Source organism: Bos indicus, chromosome 27 (genome assembly GCF_029378745.1).
Source record: "Bos indicus isolate NIAB-ARS_2022 breed Sahiwal x Tharparkar chromosome 27, NIAB-ARS_B.indTharparkar_mat_pri_1.0, whole genome shotgun sequence".
NCBI lineage: Eukaryota > Metazoa > Chordata > Mammalia > Artiodactyla > Bovidae > Bos > Bos indicus.
The window spans coordinates 32,248,657-32,271,758 of record NC_091786.1 but is presented as its reverse complement, the minus strand read 5'-3'; the positions used below and the strand labels follow the sequence as shown (position 1 = coordinate 32,271,758).

General features: G+C 40.4%; 1 protein-coding gene across 1 annotated transcript in view; it reads right to left on the bottom strand.

The window, feature by feature from the left end:
* Positions 1-376: 376 nt before the first annotated feature.
* The window catches only part of LOC109553264 (potassium channel subfamily U member 1), a 61,768-nt gene continuing 39,042 nt past the window's right edge, over positions 377-23,102 (bottom strand). The window contains exons 11-19 of the mRNA XM_070781617.1: positions 17,464-17,569; positions 15,837-15,919; positions 14,706-14,775; positions 13,367-13,519; positions 5,085-5,197; positions 4,624-4,692; positions 1,016-1,105; positions 779-877; positions 377-434 (exon numbers count right to left, since the gene is read on the bottom strand). Of these exons, the coding sequence (XP_070637718.1) occupies positions 377-434; positions 779-877; positions 1,016-1,105; positions 4,624-4,692; positions 5,085-5,197; positions 13,367-13,519; positions 14,706-14,775; positions 15,837-15,919; positions 17,464-17,569 (841 nt within the window). The remainder of the gene's footprint in view (positions 435-778; positions 878-1,015; positions 1,106-4,623; positions 4,693-5,084; positions 5,198-13,366; positions 13,520-14,705; positions 14,776-15,836; positions 15,920-17,463; positions 17,570-23,102) is intronic.

The window sequence follows — 23,102 nt, the reverse complement described above, 5'->3', positions numbered from 1 at the left end:
GCCCTGTGACAGAGGTGTTAGCTAATGCTACAATGGCAATCATATATTGTGATATAAATGTTTCAGTCAGATCATGTTGTACACCTTGCTGCTGCTGCTGCTAAATTGCTTCAGTCGTGTCCAACTCTGTGCGACCCCATAGACGGCAGCCCACCAGCTCCTCTGTCCCTGAGACGGAGAATACTGGAGTGGGTTGCCATTTCCTTCTCCAATGCATGAAAGTGAAAAGTGAAAGTGAAGTCGCTCAGTCATGTCTGACTCTTCGCAACCCCAGGGACTGTAGCCTACCAAGCTCCTCCGTCCATGAGATTTTCCAGGCAAGAGTACTGTTGTATGTCAAAGACATCTTAATAAAATTAAAAGAAAAAAGAAATGGTCATGAGGGGCCACCCTTACGGCCCACCAAGCCGTCAAACAGAGGCTGAACTTTCAGACTAAAGGGAGGGAAATACATAGAGAAAAGTCAACAGGCTCATCGCCCGTGTGCCTGGGACTGAGTTGGGAGGAGGCTGCAGCTGGCTGTGTGACCTTGGATAAAGTTAATGCATCTCTTCCAGAGCTCATTTGTCTAGCCTGTGAAGGGGTTGTACTAGAGAACTAGAACTAGTGAGGTTTCTTCCAGCTCTAAAAGACAGATTCTCAGGTCTGGGATGCCCAGTGGGGAAGTGTCTGTCTCTTCTTGGCCAAGTTCAAGAGAATACCTTCTTTAAGAGATGAAGCCCCTCCCCTTTCTTTGGCCACACCCCCCGAAGCTGGGCTGAGGACACAGAAAGCGCACTTGCCTGTCGCGCGTCGAGCCTTGCTTTTGCAGTCACATTTTTCAATTAGCTCGGGAGTCTGCACATCGCTGTGACAGATGGCACAGTAAAAGAAGGCTCTGGACAACGAAAGCAAATCAAGAATGACTTACGTGAGGTTTCACGCAGAAGCAGCACGGGGCTGACTCAGCCCGTCTGTCATTAAATTGTATTTGCTTTAGGGCTTTCTCCCCGTAAAGTGATAAAAAAATTTTTACCTTTTGACATCCTTTGCAGATTCAGCGATAAAGAACCCTAGTGTGTTCTTACGGAGCTTAACTTGAGCAGGTGGATTTAATATCAGCCCGCTGGAAACAGAAAATAAAAATACAGTAATTTCCCCCTCCAAATTCTGGGGCAATATCTGTTTTTACCAATGGATTCTCTAAGTTGCAGAGTTAATAGGACTCAATCCCCTTTTACTGCAGGAATTTACAGTAGAAAATGGGGATTTGACTGCATTTAATTGATCGATTGTGGACAAATATCCTGAGAGGGAGCCAGGTCAAAACTCAGTACCTGAGCTGCATACATTCCCTGGACTATGCCCTGAATCAGAAACAGTCAAAGCAATGCAGATGCAGGAAGCTTTGCTAATTTGAGATATCCAAAGCCAAAGAGGCCAAGGCTGCACAGTTGCTGGTCTTACTGTCATTCTAGTGGTGTACATACATCATTAGGCTTTTTGCCCTTTAGAAAATTCCTTTTATTGGCCAGTACAATTTTTAAACGCATGTCTTTGACTGCACTTTTGTCTTTGACTTCACTTTCATCTATCTTGATTGTAAGATTTTTGAAAGCAGGAACCACATGAACTGTTTCTATTTCTGCACCACTTGAATATTTTGATTTTCTGTTTTCTTATGGTTTGGGTGTTTGCAAACACTGTCTTATAAATTTCAACCATAATATTTTTTGATGGGCTACTCCATTGTGATTATCTGAATTCCTCAAACTCTCCCTGTTTGTCAGGCTCTCCCATTTTTATTTTCTTTAATTTAGACCTCCAATATTGTTAGGTCTTATAACCCTGTGCCTTCCCTCACTTTGTTTGTACATGATCAAAGTTCTCCTTTCCTCCTTTAAAACACACCCTTCCTATCATATTCACAATGGAAAGAGGTCAAGTCTTCATTTGGGCAAAACTTAGTCTGTTGTTAGGATATTGCAAAGTAATGTGCAAGTATGAGAGCCTTACAAAAATAAAAGAGCTTGTGCAACAAAAGCTCTTCAGATCTATGCTGAGAGTAAAAGATGCTGAATAGCTGTGTTCAAGTAGATTGTTATATGAAACCCTGTGTGGCGCTTTCTCTGAGTACTGACTGACTAACACATTCATGGAATGATTGCTTTTAAGCCTGAAAAGCATGGATTGTGCCTCCCCTGCTCCAATATCATGGGCTGATGTCCACCGCTCAAGAAGCATATGCTCAAGTTGCATCTTAATATGTCCTTTTCTAAAGGCAGGGTCCTCTGAACTCAAATTGAATACTTAGTTATGAAGATACTGTCGTGATAACTTCTCTGGTTGCATTTGCAAGAAAAGGTGAACTTTTTCCAAAGACTTGCCCCTGTCTTCATGAATCACAACAAGCTGCTCTGTTAGAAAATGCTGGCCCCTGGAACAGACTCAGGAAATTCTCTAACTGGGATCTGATCCAGCTTTACCGCTTACCAGGTGATAAATTATTCCCCAAGACAGACTCTGAGGATTACCCAGGGCTTTTGCCCATCCTAGAGCCTACTCAAGTGTATCAATTAGAAAAGAAAATAAAAAGTGAGGAGAGATAGGTTTCCCCTAGTTTTTCAATATACTTGCCTAAAGTGCAGCACTGAGTTGCCCTGCTTTTATTCTGTGTAATGACTGGGTGGATTTAGCACAGCTAGGTGACCAGAAGAGCTCCAATCACGTAAGTGCCCAGACTGAGTTCAGAGTCTCCTTTGCCCCTTGGGTGTGGTGCGAGCTTGGGAAAACTATTTACCTTTTCTTAGCTCCTTCTCCATAAAATGGAGCAAATAATTGTACCCTTCTTACAGTGTTGTTGTGAGGATTCGGGAGTTCATGTAAGTGAAATGCTTAAAGTAGTGTTGCTCAGGAACCAGCAATCATGTAAGACTGCTATTACCAATATCTTTGCCAAATCAGGATTTTATTCTTTTGATGCAACTCTGACTCTTTCAAGAGAAACCAGAGTTAAATCTATGTCAGAGCAGGGGTCTCTCTCCTTGGGGGTGGATGTCTGCTAGGAAGTAAACAGCATCAGAACTTCTTGAATATACATGAAACTTAGCTGCTCACTCATGTTTCTGGTCCACAGTGTCCTAACAGTCACCCTAATAAAGTTGATAGAAATCTGGGATGTTAAATGTGGAAACGTATTAAGAGCATTTGGCCCAGTCATTTCTGACTGCCAGTGAACAAAAATGACTGTATTATGGAGATTCAAAACCAAATCACAGATTTGGGTTTTATAAGTGGTATTTTTGAATTCTATGTCTATTTTTCAGAAGTGGGGTTTTGAATTCTCTGTCTTTAAAACTTTGCAAATAATTCTGATGTATAATCCCAGTCATTGAAGGCCAAAGATGTTAAAACCTGATCAGATGTTAAAACCCTGATCAAGCTTCTGGCTGCTCTGAAACTCAAACTGCCTTCCCTGTGAAGTAAGACACCAGCTTCCTCACTCACATCTATTTCCAGCAGAAAGGGAACTTGGACATGGGTTTAGATTTTGAAATTTTCATGAGTATGGTGGAATTGTTAAATAAAATGTAGCAGCCAGAGGATACCAGTCTTCACTCTCCTTAAGGACTTGCTTTGTGACATACCCTGCTGAGTCCTTTCCCTCAGATACCTTCTACACTCTTTGTACATGACACATTATTCCTTCTTTCTAACTTTTCAGATACTTGTACTGATATCATTCAAATTACTGAATTTTTGAGGGTTTCCTATGATTCTAGGTTCCTGGTAACGTCCGTCTTAGAGCTGGAAGTGATCCTAGGAATTCATTTGCGTGACATCCTCATTTTACAGGTGACGGACACTTCTCCAAGGCCACTGATCTGGCAAATCAGAGCCAGGTTCTGAACCTAGTCTATTGATTACAATTTACATCAGAATTAAAGGAAGTTTTCCACTAAAAAAAAAAAAAATACAAACAAGCCGCATGTTTCTTGTTTCCCATTCCACTTAAGCCCCACTTTTTCTTGTTTTCCAGCATCTTTTATCTCTAAATCATTGTGGCTGATTCTGGATTTTCTTTTTTTATTGTATGATCACTTCTCATACTTCTTATATTATCCTATGCATTTTCAGGAAATGCTTATGGTCTAATAAGGGTAACTCTTTCTTTCATCTACCTGATCAATAGCAAACTTTGCCCCATAGGTCAGTCAAATCCCCATTTTTTTTTTTCATATTTTTCAGATTAGTTTCTAAGGCTTTCTAAGGTTTGTGGGAACACTTTGATCACAAATAATTCTATTTCATTGTATGATCTACGGTCAAGCCTTACAAGATCTGGGAATATATTAAGAGGAACAGATCTGAGAAGGTGATCTTGTCGTCTCTCTCTCCTGATCATGAAAGACACTGGGGCAAGACCACCGCAACAGAGGCAAAGCCTTTGCCCACCCACTAGGGTAACCTTTTGAACCCCAGTGTTCATAGATAGTATCAAAGACACCACAGCTGCCTGGGTGCCTGAGAGGCCAGCTCTCACCACAGGGCCACAAGCTTAGTTACGGCTGTGTCTCTGCCAAAATCATAATCTTTAAAGAGTGTCCTCAAAGAATCTGAAGAGGTTCGAAGCCTCACTGATACCAGTAACCGTGGCAGGCGGACTTGTACTCGATGGCGATCAGCATGAGGTGCATCTTTGTGAAGCAGAGCCTGGAGAGAAGACGAGGAGGGGGTGAGGTGAGACAGGAGAGCAGAGCACCCGCTCACAGTGATGGGGGGCTGGGTGCTGTGCTGGGCTCTGCGCCCGGGGGGACACCGCCCCTCGGCAAGGGGAGGGCCTCTCAAACAGGAAACGTTCTCTGAAAGTTTGGACATTGGTGGAGAGAGAGTCCACCCTGGAGGAACTCACAGCTAGGGAGCCAACTGGGACAGCCATGAACCTGTCCCGCACGGACTGTAACCCCCAGCCCAGGTGGCAGACGCTCCAACTTACTCATCATTAGGCCTTCGGGGCCTGTCACCAAGCCTACAGCGAGCCCTCCGTGAGCTTTGGGGAAAGAGCGCGTGGCACGAAACCGAGGAGTGGTTTTCCCTTCACTTACTGGCAAGCGTCAGGAAAGGTCATCCCAGCAAAGTCATTGGAGAGACGTTGCGTCAGGATTTTGTTCTTCAGGCCGTTGCAGAAAAGCTGCTGCCAGGGCTCGTGAGGACAGATCTGGAACACACAGCCAGGCCACGGGAGGCAGGGTGACGTGGAGTTCAGGGTCTACTAGCTCAAGCTGTGTGCTCTGCCCAGTACCAAACCAGTGCCCACTGGCATTCAGGTCCCAGGAAGGACATTTGTCGGGACTTCCCAGGTGGTCCAGGAGTTCAAACTTCTCCTTCCAAAGCAGGGGGTGCAGATTTGACCACTGGTCAGGGAGCTAGGATCCCACATGACTTGTAGCCAAAAAAACCAACACATAAACAACAGAAGCAACAGTGTAACAAACTCAGTAAAGATTTTAAAGAAGTCCGTATAAAACATTTTTTTTTTTAATGAAAAGAAAGGAGCTTTGTCCTCATGATTAACTGGACAAATGTCAAAGGAAGAACTAAAACTCCATCGTACATCTCAATGACTCTGATAACGAAGAGGAAGCATCATGATTTACTCATGCTTCCTGCTAGAAATGAATTCTTCTTCCAGTTATTTCAGCAGGTAGACTGGTTTTTGAGTCAGGAACAACAAGATAAGAAGGGGAATGTGCACTCTAACTCATCTCCTCCTAGATATGGCTGTTTAAGATTATTAAAAAAAATATTAGTTTCCTAGTCATTGACTAATCATATACCACAAGGATGAAAACATCGATGACTTCTGCTCAGGATCAGAACCCTTCTTGGTTCTAATAAACTCAAAAAGCCATCCCAATGCTTGGACATGACAATGTAAAAATCAAGAACAGCGGCAGGTTTCTAGACAAAGGGGAATGTGATGGAAGGATTTCTCTCTCAGAAAAAGCTAAATGCTGCTCTCTTCTGTGCAAGACCCCCAGGATTCTGTTTTTCTCTCTGTGCATCATCCTCTTCTTCCTCCCCATGCAGCCATGAGAATCACCATCACGCTGCTCTGAGCAGGACAGGCCCCTTAAAGCCCAGAATCTCCCATGAAGCCTGGAATTTCTAGGAACTGTGAAACACTTTGGTGCTGGAGAGTTAAGGCCAGCCCAGAAACATGCCTCAGATGGCCATCTTGTGGTTCAGGAAGAAAAAAACAAAAAGAAACAGATGAACAAAAAAATTCTGCCCTGCTAAAAAGGACCACTTCTTTCCAGCATACCTCATCTGAGTCCCAAGCTGCAGGCTCTCCTGCATTTTCCCATTTTCTTTTTTAAAAATTACCATTATTACTGGCTTCACTGGGTCTTCACTGTGGTGCCCGAGCTCTCTCTAGTGGGTGCATGAGGGTCTCAACTTTTAGTGCACAGGCACAGCATTGGGGGTCTTAGTTCCCTGACCAGGGGCTGAACCTGCATCCCCTGCATTGGAAGATGGATTCTTAACCACTGGACCACCAGGAAGTCCCCTCCCACTTTCTTAAAATCCTTAATTGAGGAAGGCTCACCTCCTTGGGCAGTTCAGGCCGTGATTTAAGTCCTCATTGACTACAGAACCTGGCTTAGTGCTGCCAACCCAAAGGTTCCAGCTTATGCAATAAAGTAAAACTCTGATGGCTTGGCAGGTACAGAATCTGCCTGCAGTGCAGGAGACATGAGATGTGGGTTTGATCCCTGGGTCAGGAATATCTCCTGGAGGAAGAAAGGGCAACCCACTCCAGTATTCTTGCCTGGAAAATCCCATGGACAGAAGAGGCTGGTGGGCTATAGTCCATAGGGTCACAAAGAGTTGGACACAACTGAGCACATGGCTCAAAAAATAACCATAGACATGAAGATTTCTTGTGTCATTTTTTTTTAATCAGAAAAAGAAACAGGAAGACAAGACAGATTTGGGATTTGGATAGTAGACTCAGGGAGTTCAAGTAAATCAGTTGGATTAAATCTAATCCAAGTTTAAGTTTAAGGCAATGCTATGCTTAGAACCAACCAGAAATGCTGCTCAGACTTCAGTTTCTCACCATATATTCAATATAGATCAGTAGAGTCAGAATATGTGGCACTGACCCAAGGCTTTCTAATCTGACTGCTCAGAAGTTTTACAAATATTAATTCAATACCTGGGAAAAATCAGGTCACAAGTAGAATGCGTGCTAAGTTGCTTCAGTCATGCCCAAGTCTTTGCAACCCCATGGACTTGCAGCCCTCCAGGCTCTTCTGTCCATGGGATTCTCCAGGCAAAAATACTGGAGTGGGTTGCCATTCCCTTCTTGCCGTGATCTTCCCAACCCAGGGATCGAATCCACGTCTTTTATGTCTCCTGCATTGCAGATGGATTCTTCACCACTAGCGCCACCTGGGAAGCCTACGATTAGATTGAAGTGAAGTGAAGTCGCTCAGTCGTGTCCGACTCTTTGCGACCCTGTGGACTGTAGCCCACCAGGCTCTTCTGTCCATGGGATTCTCCAGGCAAAAATACTGGAGTGGGTTGCCATTCCCTTCTTGCCGTGATCTTCCCAACCCAGGGATCGAATCCACGTCTTTTATGTCTCCTGCATTGCAGATGGATTCTTCACCACTAGCGCCACCTGGGAAGCCTACGATTAGATTGAAGTGAAGTGAAGTCGCTCAGTCGTGTCCGACTCTTTGCGACCCTGTGGACTGTAGCCCACCAGGCTCTTCTGTCCATGGGATTCTCCAGGCAAAAATACTGGAGTGGGTTGCCATTTCCTTCTCCAGGAGATCTTCTCAACCCAGGGATCGAACCCAGGTCTCCCGCATTGCAGGCAGACGCTTTAACCTCTGAGCCACCAGGGATTAGCAAGTCTTATTTTACAGATGCAGAAACTGTCAGAGAAAGTTTAAATGCCTTATCCGAGCAAAGTAGGCCTTAAGACAGTGGCATCCTGACCATTAAATCTAAGTTAATAGGTTTAATCAATTTCAGTTAATAATTAATTGAATTAATTTTAGTTAATTAAGTTAATTAATTACAGAATCTAAAGCACCAAAGTGGAGTACAACATGAGAAAATTTTGCCCTGACTCTGACCAGTTTAGAATTCCTGAAAGGGAGTTTCAGACTTCAACTCCCTGATCAAGTCTCTCTTAATTCCTAGCTTCCAGAAGCCACTGTATGAATACTGACAGGTGCCCATCATCACTGAGGAGGTTCCAACTTACACAAACAGTAGGAAAAACCAACAACAAACAAGGACAGAAAACAAAGCCACAACAGGGCAGGCTGTACATCTGTACCGTCTGTATTTCCACGAAGGAGACAAAGTCGTCATGTAGAGTTCTCACTCTCGTTTCTCCAGACACGGAGAGTAAAATCACAGTCATCACAACAGATACTGAGTTAACTCTCGCTTTTCTAAACTTATAATGCACAGGCGGAGACAATGTCCTCCCCAGCCACTTTCTGGGTCACACACAGTGACCGCTAAGTGAACGTTAAAGTTTGTTCGCTGTAGCATCACCAAGGCTCACGCTGACTGCCTGACGGCTGGTTCTACTTCTCTGTATATGTGTGTGTTACCCGTCAAGTCGCTTCAGTCATGTCGGACTCTTTTCGACCTTTTGGACTGTAGCCCACCAGGCTCCTCTGTCAATGGGATTCTCCAGGCAAGAACACTGGGATGGGTACCATGCCCTCTTCCAGGGGATCTTCCCATGCGGGGATCAAACCCGCATCTCTTTCGTCTCCTGCATTGGCAGGCGGGTTCTTTACCACTAGCGCCATCTGGGAAGCCTCATCTCCTTATATTCACAGAAGGAATTCTGTGGTTGCCAGTGAGCATTTTGCTGGCCAGACTATCTTTTGAATCTTTCAATTCTTTTGCTTTTTCTTTACAGTATTGGAGAAGGGACCAGAAAAGGAATGCCAGTTTTTTAAACATTTATTTGAAAAAAGGAAATAAAGTGCAAAGAGAAGTCATAAAGAAAATTGAGCATAAGAAAAGTCAAATGTGGATGCATAATTAGATGGAGAGAAAGGTCACTCTCTGGAGAAACTTTGAGTTTTCCAGACCCAGCTGAGCGTTAAGAATATCTTTCCTGGAAGTGCTTCATGGGGATGGCATTTGGAAGGCCATGCTATGTGCTATCATATTTCATCCTGGTGGTCCATTGAGCCACTTAATTTGTCTCAAGCAAAGGTATCAACAAACCTGATGTAGGAGACTGGGAGTAGATATCCAACAGCCAGAGGCACATGGCACAGTAGTAAGACTGTAAGTCAGACAATTTTCTGTCTGTTACTCATTAACTTATTATACAGTCAATTAGTTAGCTTCCACAACTGGGATACTCCCTTGAAATACTAAGAGAAACATCAGGTCAGTTCAGTTCAGTCACTTAGCCCTGTCCAACTCTTTGCGACCCTTTGGACTGCAGCACGCCAGGCCTCGCTGTCCATCACCAGCTCCCAGAGCTCAACCTTATGTCCATTGAGTCGGTGATGCCATCCAACCATCTCATCCTCTGTCATACCTGTCTCCTCCTGCCTTCAATCTTTCCCAGAATCATGTCTTTTCCAATGAGTCAGTTCTTTGCATCAGGTGGCCAAAGTATTGAGGCTCCAGCTTCATCATCAGTCCTTCCAATGAACATTCAGGATTGCTTTCCTTTAGGATTGATTGGTTGGATCTCCTTGTAGTTCAAGGGGCTCTCAAGAGTCTTCTCCAGCACCACAGCTCAAAAGCATTAATTCTTTGGCACTTGATTTTCTTTAGGTTCCAACTCTCACATCCATACATGACCACTGGAAAAACTATAGCTTTGACTAGAGGGACCTCTGATGGGCAAAGTAATGTCTCTGCCTTTTAATATGTTGTCTAGGTTGGTCATATCTTTCTTCCAAGGAGCAAGTGTCTTTTAATTTCATGGCTGCAGTCACCATCTGCAGTCATTTTGGAGCCCAAGAAAAGAAAGTCTGTCACTGTTTCCACTGTTTCCCCATCTATTGGCTATGAAGTGATGGGATCAGATACTATGATCTTCATTTTCTGAATGTAGAGTTTTAAAGAAGCTTTTTCAGTCTTCTCTTTCACCTCATCAAGAGGCTCTTTAGTTCCTCTTCACTTTCTGCCATAAGGGTGGTATCATCTGCACATCTGAGGTTATTGATATTTCTCCTGACAATCTTGATTCCAGCTTGTGCTTCATCCAGCCTGCCATTTCCCATGGTGTACTCTGCATATAAGTTAAAAAAGCAGGGGGTCAACATAGAGCCTTGATGTACTCCTTTCCCAATTTGAAACAAGTCTGTTGTTCCACGTCCAGTTCTAACTGTTGCTTCCTGACCTGCGTACAGATTTCTCAAGAGGCAGGTCAGGTGGTCTGGTATTCCCATCTCTTTCAGAATTTTCCACAATTTCTTGTGATCCACACAGTCAAAGGCTTTGGTGTAGTCAATAAAACAAAAGTTGATGTTTTTCTGGAATTCTCTTGCTTTTTTGATGATCTAATGGACGTTGGCAATTTGATCTCTGGTTCCTCTGCCTTTTCTAAATCCAGCTTGAACATCTGGAAGTTCTTGGTTCATGTACTATTGAAGCCTATCTTGGAGAATTTTGAGCATTACTTTGCTAGCATGTGAGATGAGTGCAATTGTGCAGTAGTTTGAACATTCTTTGGCATTGCCTTTCTTTGGGATTGGAATGAAAACTGACATTTTCCAGTCCTGTGGCCATGGCTGAGTTTTCCAAATTTGCTGGTATATTGAGTGCAGCACTTTCACAACATTATCTTTTAGGATTTGAAATAGCTCAGCTGGAATTCCATCACCTTCACTAGCTTTGTTCATTGTGATGCTGCCTAAGGTTCACCTGACTTCACATTCTAGGATGTCTGGCTCTAGGTGAGTGATCACACCATGATGGTTATCTGGGTCATGGGGATCTTTTTTGAATAGTTCTCCACGTATTCTTGCCCCCTCTTCTTAATATCTTTTGCTGCTGTGAGGTCCATACTTTTTCTGTCCTTTATTGTGCCCATCTTTGCATAAAATATTCCCTTAGTATCTCTAATTTTTTTTAAGAGATCTCTAGTCTTGTCCATTCTATTGTTTTCCTCTATTTCTTTCCACTGATCGCTGAGGAAGGTTTTCTTATCTCTCCTTGCCATTCAGATGGGTTTATCTTTCCTTTTCTCCTTTGCCTTTCACTTCTCTTCTTTGCCCAGGTGTTTGTAAGGTCTCCTCAGACACGCATTTTGCCTTTTTGCATTTGTTTTTAATGGGGGTGGTCTTGATCACTGCCTCTTGTACAGTGTCATGAACCTCTGTTCATAGTTCTTCAGGCACTCTGTCTATCAGACCTAATCCATTGAGTCTATTTGTCACTTCCATTGTATAATCATAAGGGATTTGATTTAGGTCATACCTAAATGGTCTAGTGGTTTTCCATAGTTTCTTCAATTTATGTCTGAATTTTGCAATAAGGAGTTCATGATCTGAGCCACAGTCAGCTCCTAGTCTTGTTTTTGCTGACTGTATAGGGCTTCTCCATCTTTGGCTACAAAGAATATTATCAATCTGATTTCAGTATTGACCATCTGGAGATGTCCATGTGTAGAGTCTTCTCTTGTGTTGTTGGAAGAGGGTGTTTGCTATGACCAGTGCGATCTCTTGACAAAACTCTGTTAGCTTTTGCTTCATTTTGTACTCCAAGGCCAAACTTGCCTATTACTCCAGGTGTCTCTTGACTTCCTACTTTTGTATTCCAGTCCCCTATGATGAACAGGGCATCTTTTTTGGTTTTTAGTTCTATAAGGTCTTGTAGGTCTTCATAGAACTGTTCAACTTCAGCTTCTTCGGCACTAGTGGTTGGGGTGTCGAGTTGGATTACTGTGATACTGAATGGTTTGCTTTGGAAATGAACAGAGATAATTCTGTCATTTTTGAGATTGCACCTAAGTACTGCATTTTGGAGTCTTTTGTTGACTATGAGGTCTACTCTATTTCTTCTAAGGAATTCTTGCCCATGGTAGTACATGTTATGGTAATCTGAATTAAATTTGCCCATTCCTGTCCATTTTAGTTCACTGATTCCTAAAATGTTGATGTTCACACTTGCCATCTCCTGTTTGACCACTTCCAATTTATCTCAGGTTCCTATTCAATATTGTTCTTTACAGCATTGGACTTTACTTCCATCACCAGTCACATCCACAACTGGGCATTGTTTTCACTTTGGCTCCATCTCTTCATTCTTTCTGGAGTTATTTCTCCACTCTCTTCCAGTAGCATATTGGGCACCAATCTACCTGGGAAGTTTATCTTTCAGTGTCAGTCATTTTGCCTTTTCATACTGTTCATGGGGTTCTCAAGGCAAGAATACTGAAGTGGTTTGCCATTCCCTTCTCCAGTGGACCATGTTTGGTCAGAACTCTCCACCATGACCTGTCCATCTTGGGTGGCCCTACATGGCATGGCTCATAGTTTCACTGAATTAGACAAGGCTGTGGTCCATGTGATCAGTTTGTTTAGTTTTCTGTGACTAAAACATCATGTATTTAAAATGTATGACACACAGTATACATTCAACACGTGGCTACTCTTATTATTACTGCATAGAATGCCCCAAAGTAATCTGCAAAATTAAATTTTAATGATTATTTGTATAATTATTTCTCGATGAAAATAATTATTTATTATTGTCCATTACTTTGTATTTAACTTATATGTTAATATATGAAATCTCCACTAATAAGTTTTATTTTCTATTTCTACCTTCAGTAACTCAAAGTGCTTCTACATTTATGAATACATTTAGTTTCATAACATCATGGAGTGCAAGGAGGAAGCAGAGTTATGGTTTTTATTTCGCAAGTAAATATTTTTAGGTAAGAGCTTCCCCAGTGGCTCAGCAGCAAAGAATCCATCTGTCGATGCAGGAGACGCAGGTTTGATCCCTGGGTCAGGAAGATCCCCTGGGTAAGGAAATGGCAACCCACTCCAGGATCCTTGTCTGTAGAGTCCCATGGACAGAGGGGCCTGGTGGCTACAGTCCGTGGGGCGGCAAAAAAAGAGTCAGACATGACATAGTGACTAAGCAACGATAATAATTCTTGGGAAAGACTCAGGTAAACAACTTCTTTAAGGTCAGTGTGGTGCCTGGGACTTCAATCCAGATCTCTCAATCCCTTCTCAGCTTAAGTAGAAGCCAAATCTCACTTCTCAGGGCCTTCTTGCTTTCCTCAATTTTTATTTTCTATATCTGATCTTACATTTAGGAGGACATGGGGACAGAGCCAAGATTCAACATCAGTTTACAAGGTTACCTTCTTGTTTTGCTCAACAAATAGAGACGTCAGGAAGGTACACAAGCCTGGCACCAAGCAGCCCTGGGCGATGAATCCAAGCTTTAGTTCAGCAAAGCAGATGATGTTGTCGCCAGCGTTCCAGTTCCAGCTGGGGATCTTTGGCAGAAAGGCCTGTTTCAGGGTAGAAAGTAAGAGAAACAGTCTCATGGACACAGAAAACAAGCTAGTAACAAGCTAGTGGCTATCAGTGGGTAAAGGGAGGGAATGACAAGACAGGGGCAGGGAATTCTCTTAACACCAACTGCTACGTATAAAGTAGATAAGCAAGGATATGCTGTATGGCAGAGTGAAATATAGCCATTATTCTGAAATAACTTTAAATGGAGTATAATCTATAAAAATTTTGAATTACTACATCATTTTACAACATATACAAATATTGAATACTGTACACCAGAAACCAAAATGACATTTTACATTAACTGTTCTTCAACAAAACAAAGTATTGCTGTCTATTTCTCCCTTTAGATTTCTTCACATTTGCTTTATAAATTTAGGTCCTCCTATGTTGGTGTCATAAATAATTACAAAAGTTATATCTTCTTGCTGGATTGACTCCTTTATCATATGTAATGCTCTTCTTTTAATCTGATTAAAGTCTTTGTTTTAAAGTCTATCTTGTCTGATACAGGTACAGCTTCTTCAGATTTATTTTGTTCTCCATCAGCACGTAAAGTATTTTTCCATCCCCTCATTTTCACTCATTTCAGTCTTGTGTGTGTCCTTATTTCTCCTTTTCATTAGTTTTTTTTTCTGAGGTTTAATCTTATTCTTTTCTTTGAAACATAGTCCTCTGTTTCTTCCTTTTATTTGACTCTCTGTGTCGGTTTCTATGCATCAGATAAAATAGCCATCTCTCCTAGTCCTGAATGAGTGGACTTGTGCAGTAGATGAATCTCATTGTTCAACCCTGCCCTAGCCCTTGGCTGTCTCTTAAACCTTTGTCACTGTCCAACCTGACTACTTATTTTAGTGGCTCTCAATATTTAAGGCTGTGTCAAGATCTGTTGGTGACCCGAACGGAAGGATCTGAGTCAGCATCTAAATTCAGGATGAGCAGATTCCAGACCATCAGGCAGCTTTTAAAGTATATAAACATAACTCTTGCCAAATTGACATTTTTATATGGTTAATAATCTTAATGAGATTCCCAATTTCACCTACAACTGGCAAAAACCTTTTGTGTGTAGACCCACTAGAAAATAGTAAGTTCATATATTACTTGGAGGAACTAAGGTTCATCTAGGTCTGTAGACCAAAATAGGAGGAGACTGAACAGGCTATAATGTTGCAATACCTTGTTATGGGACTGAAGTATCTGTATGATGATCCTGGTGTTAGGGTAATAGTTCTTGATAGAGAGCACCCTACATAAACAACAAATATTCTCATTAGTGATGTGCCATGTCTAACATCTTTGTAATATTAATTCAATTCAAAGTTAAACTGATGTGTGCATAAGTACAGGAAAAGCACATATTACAAAGTTCTTTGTTATGATCTTTAATAGCATACATGTGGAAGAATACTATGATTTTAGTGACTTAGCAAATTATATCTATGGTAAGGCCAGCTCTTGGTATTAATAGCTGTGGTCATCTGGGACCAATTCTTGAGGAGGAATTTTCATACATTGTAGCTTTCAAACTCAAACACATTAATTAAAAAAAAAATAGGGACTGAATTGCTGTCTATCATTGAAGTAGCTCATAGACTGTCTAACACAACTTTCTCAAAATAACTTTTACAAAATAAGAAACTAAGATCCTTCTCATATTTACTGCATAGCTGTTTCTTGCTTTTTGTAGAGTAACCTTCAGCTATATACATTTATTTTGCTCTGAGCGCCAACAGGTTGTCTGGATTAGGTTCAATGGCATTGCATTTAAATCTGTTACCACAAATTAAGCTCTTGCTCATGGATAGTTCAGTTCAGGATGGTAACACTACCCATAGCCATCTTGAAAATACAGCCAAAAGTCAAAAGTGCACCATACTGAACCACACACAACCTTTCACTAAGACTCCTAGAAAAAAAAACCCAGTAAATAAAGTCTCTGAATAAGGTTCACAAATCACACGTGCTATCTTTATTTTTGAGATGACGTTAGTGAGAAAGGCGCTATCTGAACAGTTTATCAGTTATCTGTATGTTTGCTTTTTAAATTTACACAGCTGTTATTCATATAAAACTACAGGAAAGTAAGTGGAAAAGCACATCAACATACAGGAAACTGTATTTTGACTTCCTTTTTTCATACATCTGCTGTCTCTGGGGGCAAAAAATAAGGCAGAAACCTGGAATATGATGAATCCTCTGTGCTATGATAGATGACACCTGTTTAGTCCTATGTACTGGGCTTTATTTTAAAGGAGAGAAAATAAAGACCAGAATCTGAGCATATAAGACACAGCACCGGCTTCTTACCTCATAATGTTTGAAGAGTCTTCAGCATGTGAATCACTGCATAGGGGGTTGGCTATGATCAGGCACGCTTCTGCAGAGTCCACCTATTCTTCAAGATGAAACGGCAGTCACCTTGTTAATTGCATGGGCCATGCTTGCCTGTTCCCGTTTGGGCTTTTCTTAGGGTTCTGTTACCTGGTGCATGCTCAGTCACCCAGTCGTGTCTTGACTCTTTGCAACCCCGTGGATGGTAGCCCTCAAGGCTCCTCTGTCCATGGAACTTCCCAGGCCAGAATAGTGGAGTAGGTGGCCCTGGAGTAGAAGATCCCTACTCCAGGGATCTTCCCGAACCCGGAACTGAACTTGCGTATCGCATATCTCCTGCATAGCAGGTAGATTCTTTATCACTGAGCCACCTTGACAGCCCATGGTTTTGTCATAGAATTCCAATGAGAGAGAAAGCGCACTCCAGAAGGACTGGTGATAAGGATACCTGAGAGAGGCACCTTAGATGGATCAGGGTCCCTGACACAGATGCAGATTGCTTTAAAATGGGAATAGTGCATAGTGATATTTTTCCTATCATCCAAAAACATCAATTTATGAGCAGTGATGAGCAATAAGACCTTTTAAGCAATTGCATGAGCAATAAGACCTTTTAAGCAATTGCCTTTCAGTTTAGCAAAAAAATAAATAAATAAATACTGAAGAGGTTCTTATCCCAAGTTGCAGGAAGGAGAAAGATTATTTTGCCTGTGTCAGTTTTTGCTTCACTTCTTTGTGTTGACTCTGTAAATCTCTGCTTTAAAAACTGAAGCTTTTGGTATATATGATTCTGTGAAACCTAAAACATGAAAGGATGCTGGCCTTGGCCTTAAATGAAAGATATCTGGAGGGTTTGTATCTGTCTTAATCTCAGCCTAAATGGGATCTCTGCTATCTTCATTCATGCCCTTTCTATGAGAGGACCTATCAGTGTGTTTAAGAGAAGTTGGTGAAAGCTGACAGACTCCTAGAAATCTGTCATCTGGTAAGAATCCTACTTGGATAGAAAGATCTAACAGACTTCTGCTATCCACAACTTTTCCAGATCAATTAGAACAATAAAATAAAACTGCTGTAGACAGAGATTTCAGTGAAATAAAAATTTAAATGTAAGTGTATGTAAACAGTGAGGTCAATTTGGTATTTGTCAAGAAGGATTTGAAGGCCAATTGCTAACATTTCCTCTACGATCAATAAGTTGAAGGAGTTGTATTTACTCCAGTTAAGAGTCTGGAGTAATACCTTTGGGAAGACCAACACACTATCATCTTAATTGTTGTAGCTTAGGCACCCCACTCCAGTACTCTTGCCTGGAAAATCCCATGGACGGAGGAGCCTGGTGGGCTGCAGTCCATGGGGTCGCTAAGAGTCGGACACGACTGAGCGACTTCACTTGCACTTTTCACTTTCATGCATTGGAGAAGGAAATGGCAACCCACTCCAGTGTTCTTGCCTGGAGAACCCCAGGGACGGGGGAGCCTGGTGGGCTGCCGTCTATGGGGTCGCACAGGGTCAGACACAACTGAAGCGACTTAGCAGCAGCAGCAGCAGCAGCAGCAGCAGCAGCAGGGAAATGACAAGGAGGAAAAGAACTAGATCTTACCGCAACTCGCCTCAGATCCTCCCACTTGAGTGCAGACCCAGAAATGAAGGTTGTATAGGCCATGTGGTGCTTAAATATGGTTTCCAATTCCAACGAAGGAGAGACCCTGGACACAGGATGCCGTGCCAAAGACGGAAAAAGAAGAGTGGCTTCGGTTTAGAGACCGTTATATTATTTAGTGCATTTAATAAAAACCCTAATACTCTTGGAAAATATACATCTTCCATTACTAATCCCCATGCTCAGGTGATGTTGATACCATTAGCCGAAGTCTAGGAATGGGTCTTGAGCTCAGGTACATCAATCATAGTGACATGAAAAGATACAAATTGGATTAATACAAAAAAAAAAAAAAGAATTACTAAGAACAAGGAAGTTCAGGATCAAACGAGAATATTTCAATTATTCAAAAAGACATAGCATTTTAAAACAACTAAATAAAATAGTTTCTAAATATGTAAACATTTAAACAAAATTGGAGACACAAATAGATGAATCTGCCACTGTAATAAAATATCTCAATGCATCTTCTCAATTATTGATGGATCAAAGGGGAAAATGATAATTGTTTGATATTTATAAATTCTGCAAACAACTTTAGAACATTTTTCATTTTTGTTGAGGCAAAATTGACAATTAAAATTGTAAAATATTTAGTGAATCTGCCTGCAGTGTGGGAGACCTGAGTTTGATCCCTGGGTTGGGAAGATCCCCTGAAGACGGGAAAAGGTACCTACTCCAGTATTCTGGCCTGGAGAATTCCATGGACTGTACAGTCTGTGGGGTCGCAAAGAGTCAGATACAATTGAGCAACTTTCACTTTTTCACTTTAGTGTATGACATGATTTGATAGATGTATTTACTGTGAAAGACTCCTCCCACTGAGTTAATTAACACATCAATCACACCTCACGCATTCACCTTTTGTGGGGGTGATGACATTTAAATTCTACTCTCTTAGCAAATTTCAATTATACAATAGTGTTATCAACTATAATCACCATGTTTTATGTTGGATCCTCAGACTTTATTCATCTGTACCCTTTTACCAAATCTCTCCCTATTTCTCCCAATTCCCAACCCTTGGCAAACCATCTCTCCATTTTGTTTATGTAAGGGTGACTTTTTTTTTAGATTTCAGATGTAAGTGATAACATATTCTAATTTAACAATATGGATGAATGGAAGATTAATATACAAAAGTCAATTTTTTTTATACCAAAAGCAAACAACTAGAAAATACAATTAATAAGACACTGTTTCCAATAGTATCAGAAAATATTAATTACCTATAAAATGTCATATACATTTATTACAATATAAATATGTAAAATTATATAATATATAATAAACACAGCAAGCTAGGAGATTTTGCAATATTATTAAGAAACACTAATTGAGAACTACATAAATAGATAACCATAAGTTATCTTAGAGTTAGAAATAGAAGTCAGAGTTAGAAATTGTAACACAAAGAAGTAAATTTTGAGTCAAAAATGCAATGAGATTCTCATCAATTTTTGCAGTTTTTCATAGTTCATGATAAAATGATTATAAAAATTATATGGAAGATAAAGGGCCAAGAAGAGCTTGTCAATTATTGAATAAAGATAAGCAAGGAGGAAAAACTTGCCCTAGGATATGTAAGGATTAATTATGAGCCTTAGTAATTAAAAAAGTATAGTATTAACGCAGTGACAGATAAACTTATTAAAAAAAAAAAAAACAAAAACAGAAGAGATCTATTCAACTGGCAGCATGTCAAATCAGTGAGGGGAAAAGGATTCATTCAAAAACTAGCATTGATAAAATTGGTGTCTATGGAAAAAGATGAAATTTTATTCATGTGTCATGTCACACAAAAAGCAAATTGCTGTAGAATTAGGAATTTAAAACAAAAAAAGAAAATCCAAAATTCTTTATAGGAAATGCAGTTAATTATCTTATTTAAAGGGACTTCCCTGGTGGTCCAATGGCTAAAACTCCGAGCTCCTGACGCAGGAGGCCTGGGTTTGATCCCTTGTCAGGGAACTAGATCCTACATGCGGCAACTAAGAGCTCACATGCTGCAACTAAAAAGACCCCTAATGCTGCGACTAAGGTCTGGTGCAGCCAAATAAATAAATAAAAATAAATATTTTAAACATCTTTTAAATACTGGGATAGGGAAAAATTCTAAGCAAAAACTAAAAAGTTTTAAAATACAGTTGAAAATATTGAAAATATGAACTATAATATTAAAACCTTTTGAATATCAAAAGACATCTAATACTCTGAGAAAAGACAAGTTACAAACTGGAAGAATATGGCTACAGTTCACATCATTGATGAAGAATTAGTGTCAGAATATTTTAAGCTCTCCTAGAAATTATGTGGAGAAGGCAATGGCACCCTACTCCAGTACTCTTGCCTGGAGGATCCCATGGACGCAGGAGCCTGGTAGGCTGCAGTCCATGGGGTTGGGAGGAGTCGGACATGACTGAGCGACTTCCCTTTCATTTTTCACTTTCATGCATTGGAGAAGGAAATGGCAACCCACTCCAGTGTTCTTGCCTGGAGAATCCCAGGAACAGAGGAGCCTGGTGGGTTGCTGTCTATGGGGTCGCACAGAGTCGGACACGACTGAAGCGACTTAGCAGTAGCAGTAGCAGAAATTAAGTAAGAAAACCCCCACCAACAATCCAGTAGGAAAATGGGCAAAACGCATGGATAGGCATTTCACAGAAAGATGAAACACATATGGGTAATGAACATGAAGAGAAACTATACTCTTCGTGATAAGGGGCATGTAAATCAAAACCGCAATGAGATTCCATTTTACATTGATTGCATTGCAAAGATGAAAAAGTATGACCATGTCAACTGTTAGAAAAAAGCACAGATGTTTAGATACACAAAGTCCCTTACACATTGCCAGTAAGCTTCAAACATGGTGTAAACACCTGGCAAAACATGCTATTATCTCCTAAAATGAACATTCACATTTTTTTATACCATTAAACCTCCACCACTCCTCCCCCCATACACATAGACACTCTTGCACAGATCCACCAAGAGCCATATACAGGCCATGTTAATAACAAAACTACTTCCAACAGAAAAGTCTAGAAACAACTCAAATCAGACCAAGAGTGGATAAATAAAGTTTACTCTGTCAATGAAATCTTATAACAATGAAAAAAAAAAGTAAAAGTGTTAGTTGCTCAGTCGTGTCCGACTTTTTGCAACCCTATGGACTATAGCCCTCCAGACTCCTCTGTCCATGGAATTCTCCAGGCAAGAATACTGGAGTGGGTAGCCATTCCCTTCTTCAAACACCAATTAACTATAGCAACACTCAGAAATATGAGTGTATCTTAGAAATATAAAATAAGGAGAGTCTAAGTACTACAATATTCCATGGGTGAGATCCTCCTTCTGCAAAGGTAAATATATTTAAACATTTTAAAGAGTATATATAAATGTAATAAAACTACAGGAGAGATAAAGAATGATAATAATGATGGACAAAAAACTGAGAGCAGGATGAAATGTGGGAAAGACCACATAGTTAGATATAGATTGTGTCCTAAATTTTGTATTGATGGTGACTTCATACATGCTGTGCTGGGTTGTCATTTGAGTTGTGGCAACTCTTTGCAACCCTATGGACTGTAACCTGCCAGGCTCCTCTATTCATGGGGATTCTCCAGGCAAGAATACTGGAGTGGGTTGCCATGCCCTCCTCCATGGGATCTTCCTGACCCAGGATCGAACCCACATCTCTTATGTCTCCTGCATTGGTGGGGGGTTCTTTACCACTAGCAGCACCTAGGAAGCCTGGTGAGTTCATGTACTGGGCTTAGAACATTATTAAAACGAACTAATCAGAAAATTAAATAACCACAATGTGCTTATGTGTAAGTCAGTTACTAAGGCTGTTGTAAGAATTATGATAAATCCAATTCCAATTTCTCAACACCAAGAAAGAAAACTAAATCTGATCATGTCATCCCTCTGCTCAAAATCACCAAGAATTCAGAACTGACTTGGAGAAAAGACAACTTCCTTAAAGCCAAATCCTTACGATAGACTATATAACACTTTTATCATCTGGCCCACTACCAACTGCAATATTTTGAAATTCTCTGAGTAAAAGAGAATTATCAATCCTCTTGACTAAAACTTCCTTTGTTCCCTTAAAACATATGTGGACAAGTGAGAGCTTTGCATATTCCCATATATTAAATATCACTAGAGGTGGAACTTCTGTTTCTAGGAACAGTAAATTAGGTAACTTCAGCCAGTCTTCTACTGAGGATATATAAAAATAAAAATACTAGATGAAATATGAAAACATCTCCTAATAAATCATAAGAGATAAAACCAGACCATGAATAATTACCAGGCCAAAATTGAGAACAAATCAAGGTCTTAGAGGTTAAGTCTGGTTTTGTTTTTCTTTTTTTTCCACCCCCTGAAAGCACTGAGTAATTCAGAAGAAGCACTAACCAAAATGAGCTAACATATATAGCTGATTCATTTTGCTGTAAAGTAGAAACTAATGCAGCATTGTATAGCAACTATACGCCAATAAAATTAATTTTAAAAATTCCTATAAATTGAAAAAGAATAAATAAGTAAAATAAACATGTGAACCACGCCATCACCATGCTAAATGTCAGCTGGTGGTATCACAGGGCAACAGCTCTGCTGATGTACAAAATGAAGAGTTTGATAACGCCTCCAAATTTTAACCTGGCATAACTGAAGTATGGAGACATAGAAGTGTAAAACTGAATAAGCTAGTTTTCAGATAGACTTCCATCCTTAGCTTGTCGCCTGCATAGTACAAAGAACCTCAAGCCTTGAATTTGGATTTATGTGGTCTTGAGACAGAAGTGCCCCATTGTACTTGGAAGAAGTAAAGAAATACCCTTTCTGTAAGAATGTAATATTTTTCTAGGCCACAAGTTATCTACATATATTTTTTAACATAAGAGTCAGCACATAATCTATGATAAGAAAGCACAGGCAAAAAACAAGATACTATGTGTAACATCCAGTAAAAATAACTGACAATAAAAACCAAAGACTTATTGACAAGTACACAGTATTGATACTATGTATAAAATAGGTAACTAACAAGAACATACTCTATAGCACAGGGAGCACTACTAAATGCACTGTGGTGATCTGAACCGGAAGTCCAAAAGGAAGCGGATATATGTACATATATAGCTGATTCATTTGCTGTAAAGTAGAAACTAACGCAGCATTGTAAAGCAGCTATATGCCAATAAAATTAATTTAAAAAATTCCTATAAGATTGAAAAATAATAAATAAATAAAATAAACGTGTGAAACATGCTATCACCATGCTAAAGGTCAGCTGGAAAAAAAAAAATAAAGACTCTAGGCATCAAATTACTAGTCACAAATTACAACATAATTATATTTATTTTATTGAAATAAATGATAAGCCTGGAACACAAGAATCTAAAAACAGAATATCTGAAACAGAACCAAATAGAAACTCCAGAAAACTAAAAAATACAATAACTGAAATGAAAAACTCAATGAGTGAGTTTGTAAACAGATTAAACACAAAGAGAGAAGTAGTAAACTGGAAGGTAGGTCAGAATAAATTATCCAGAATG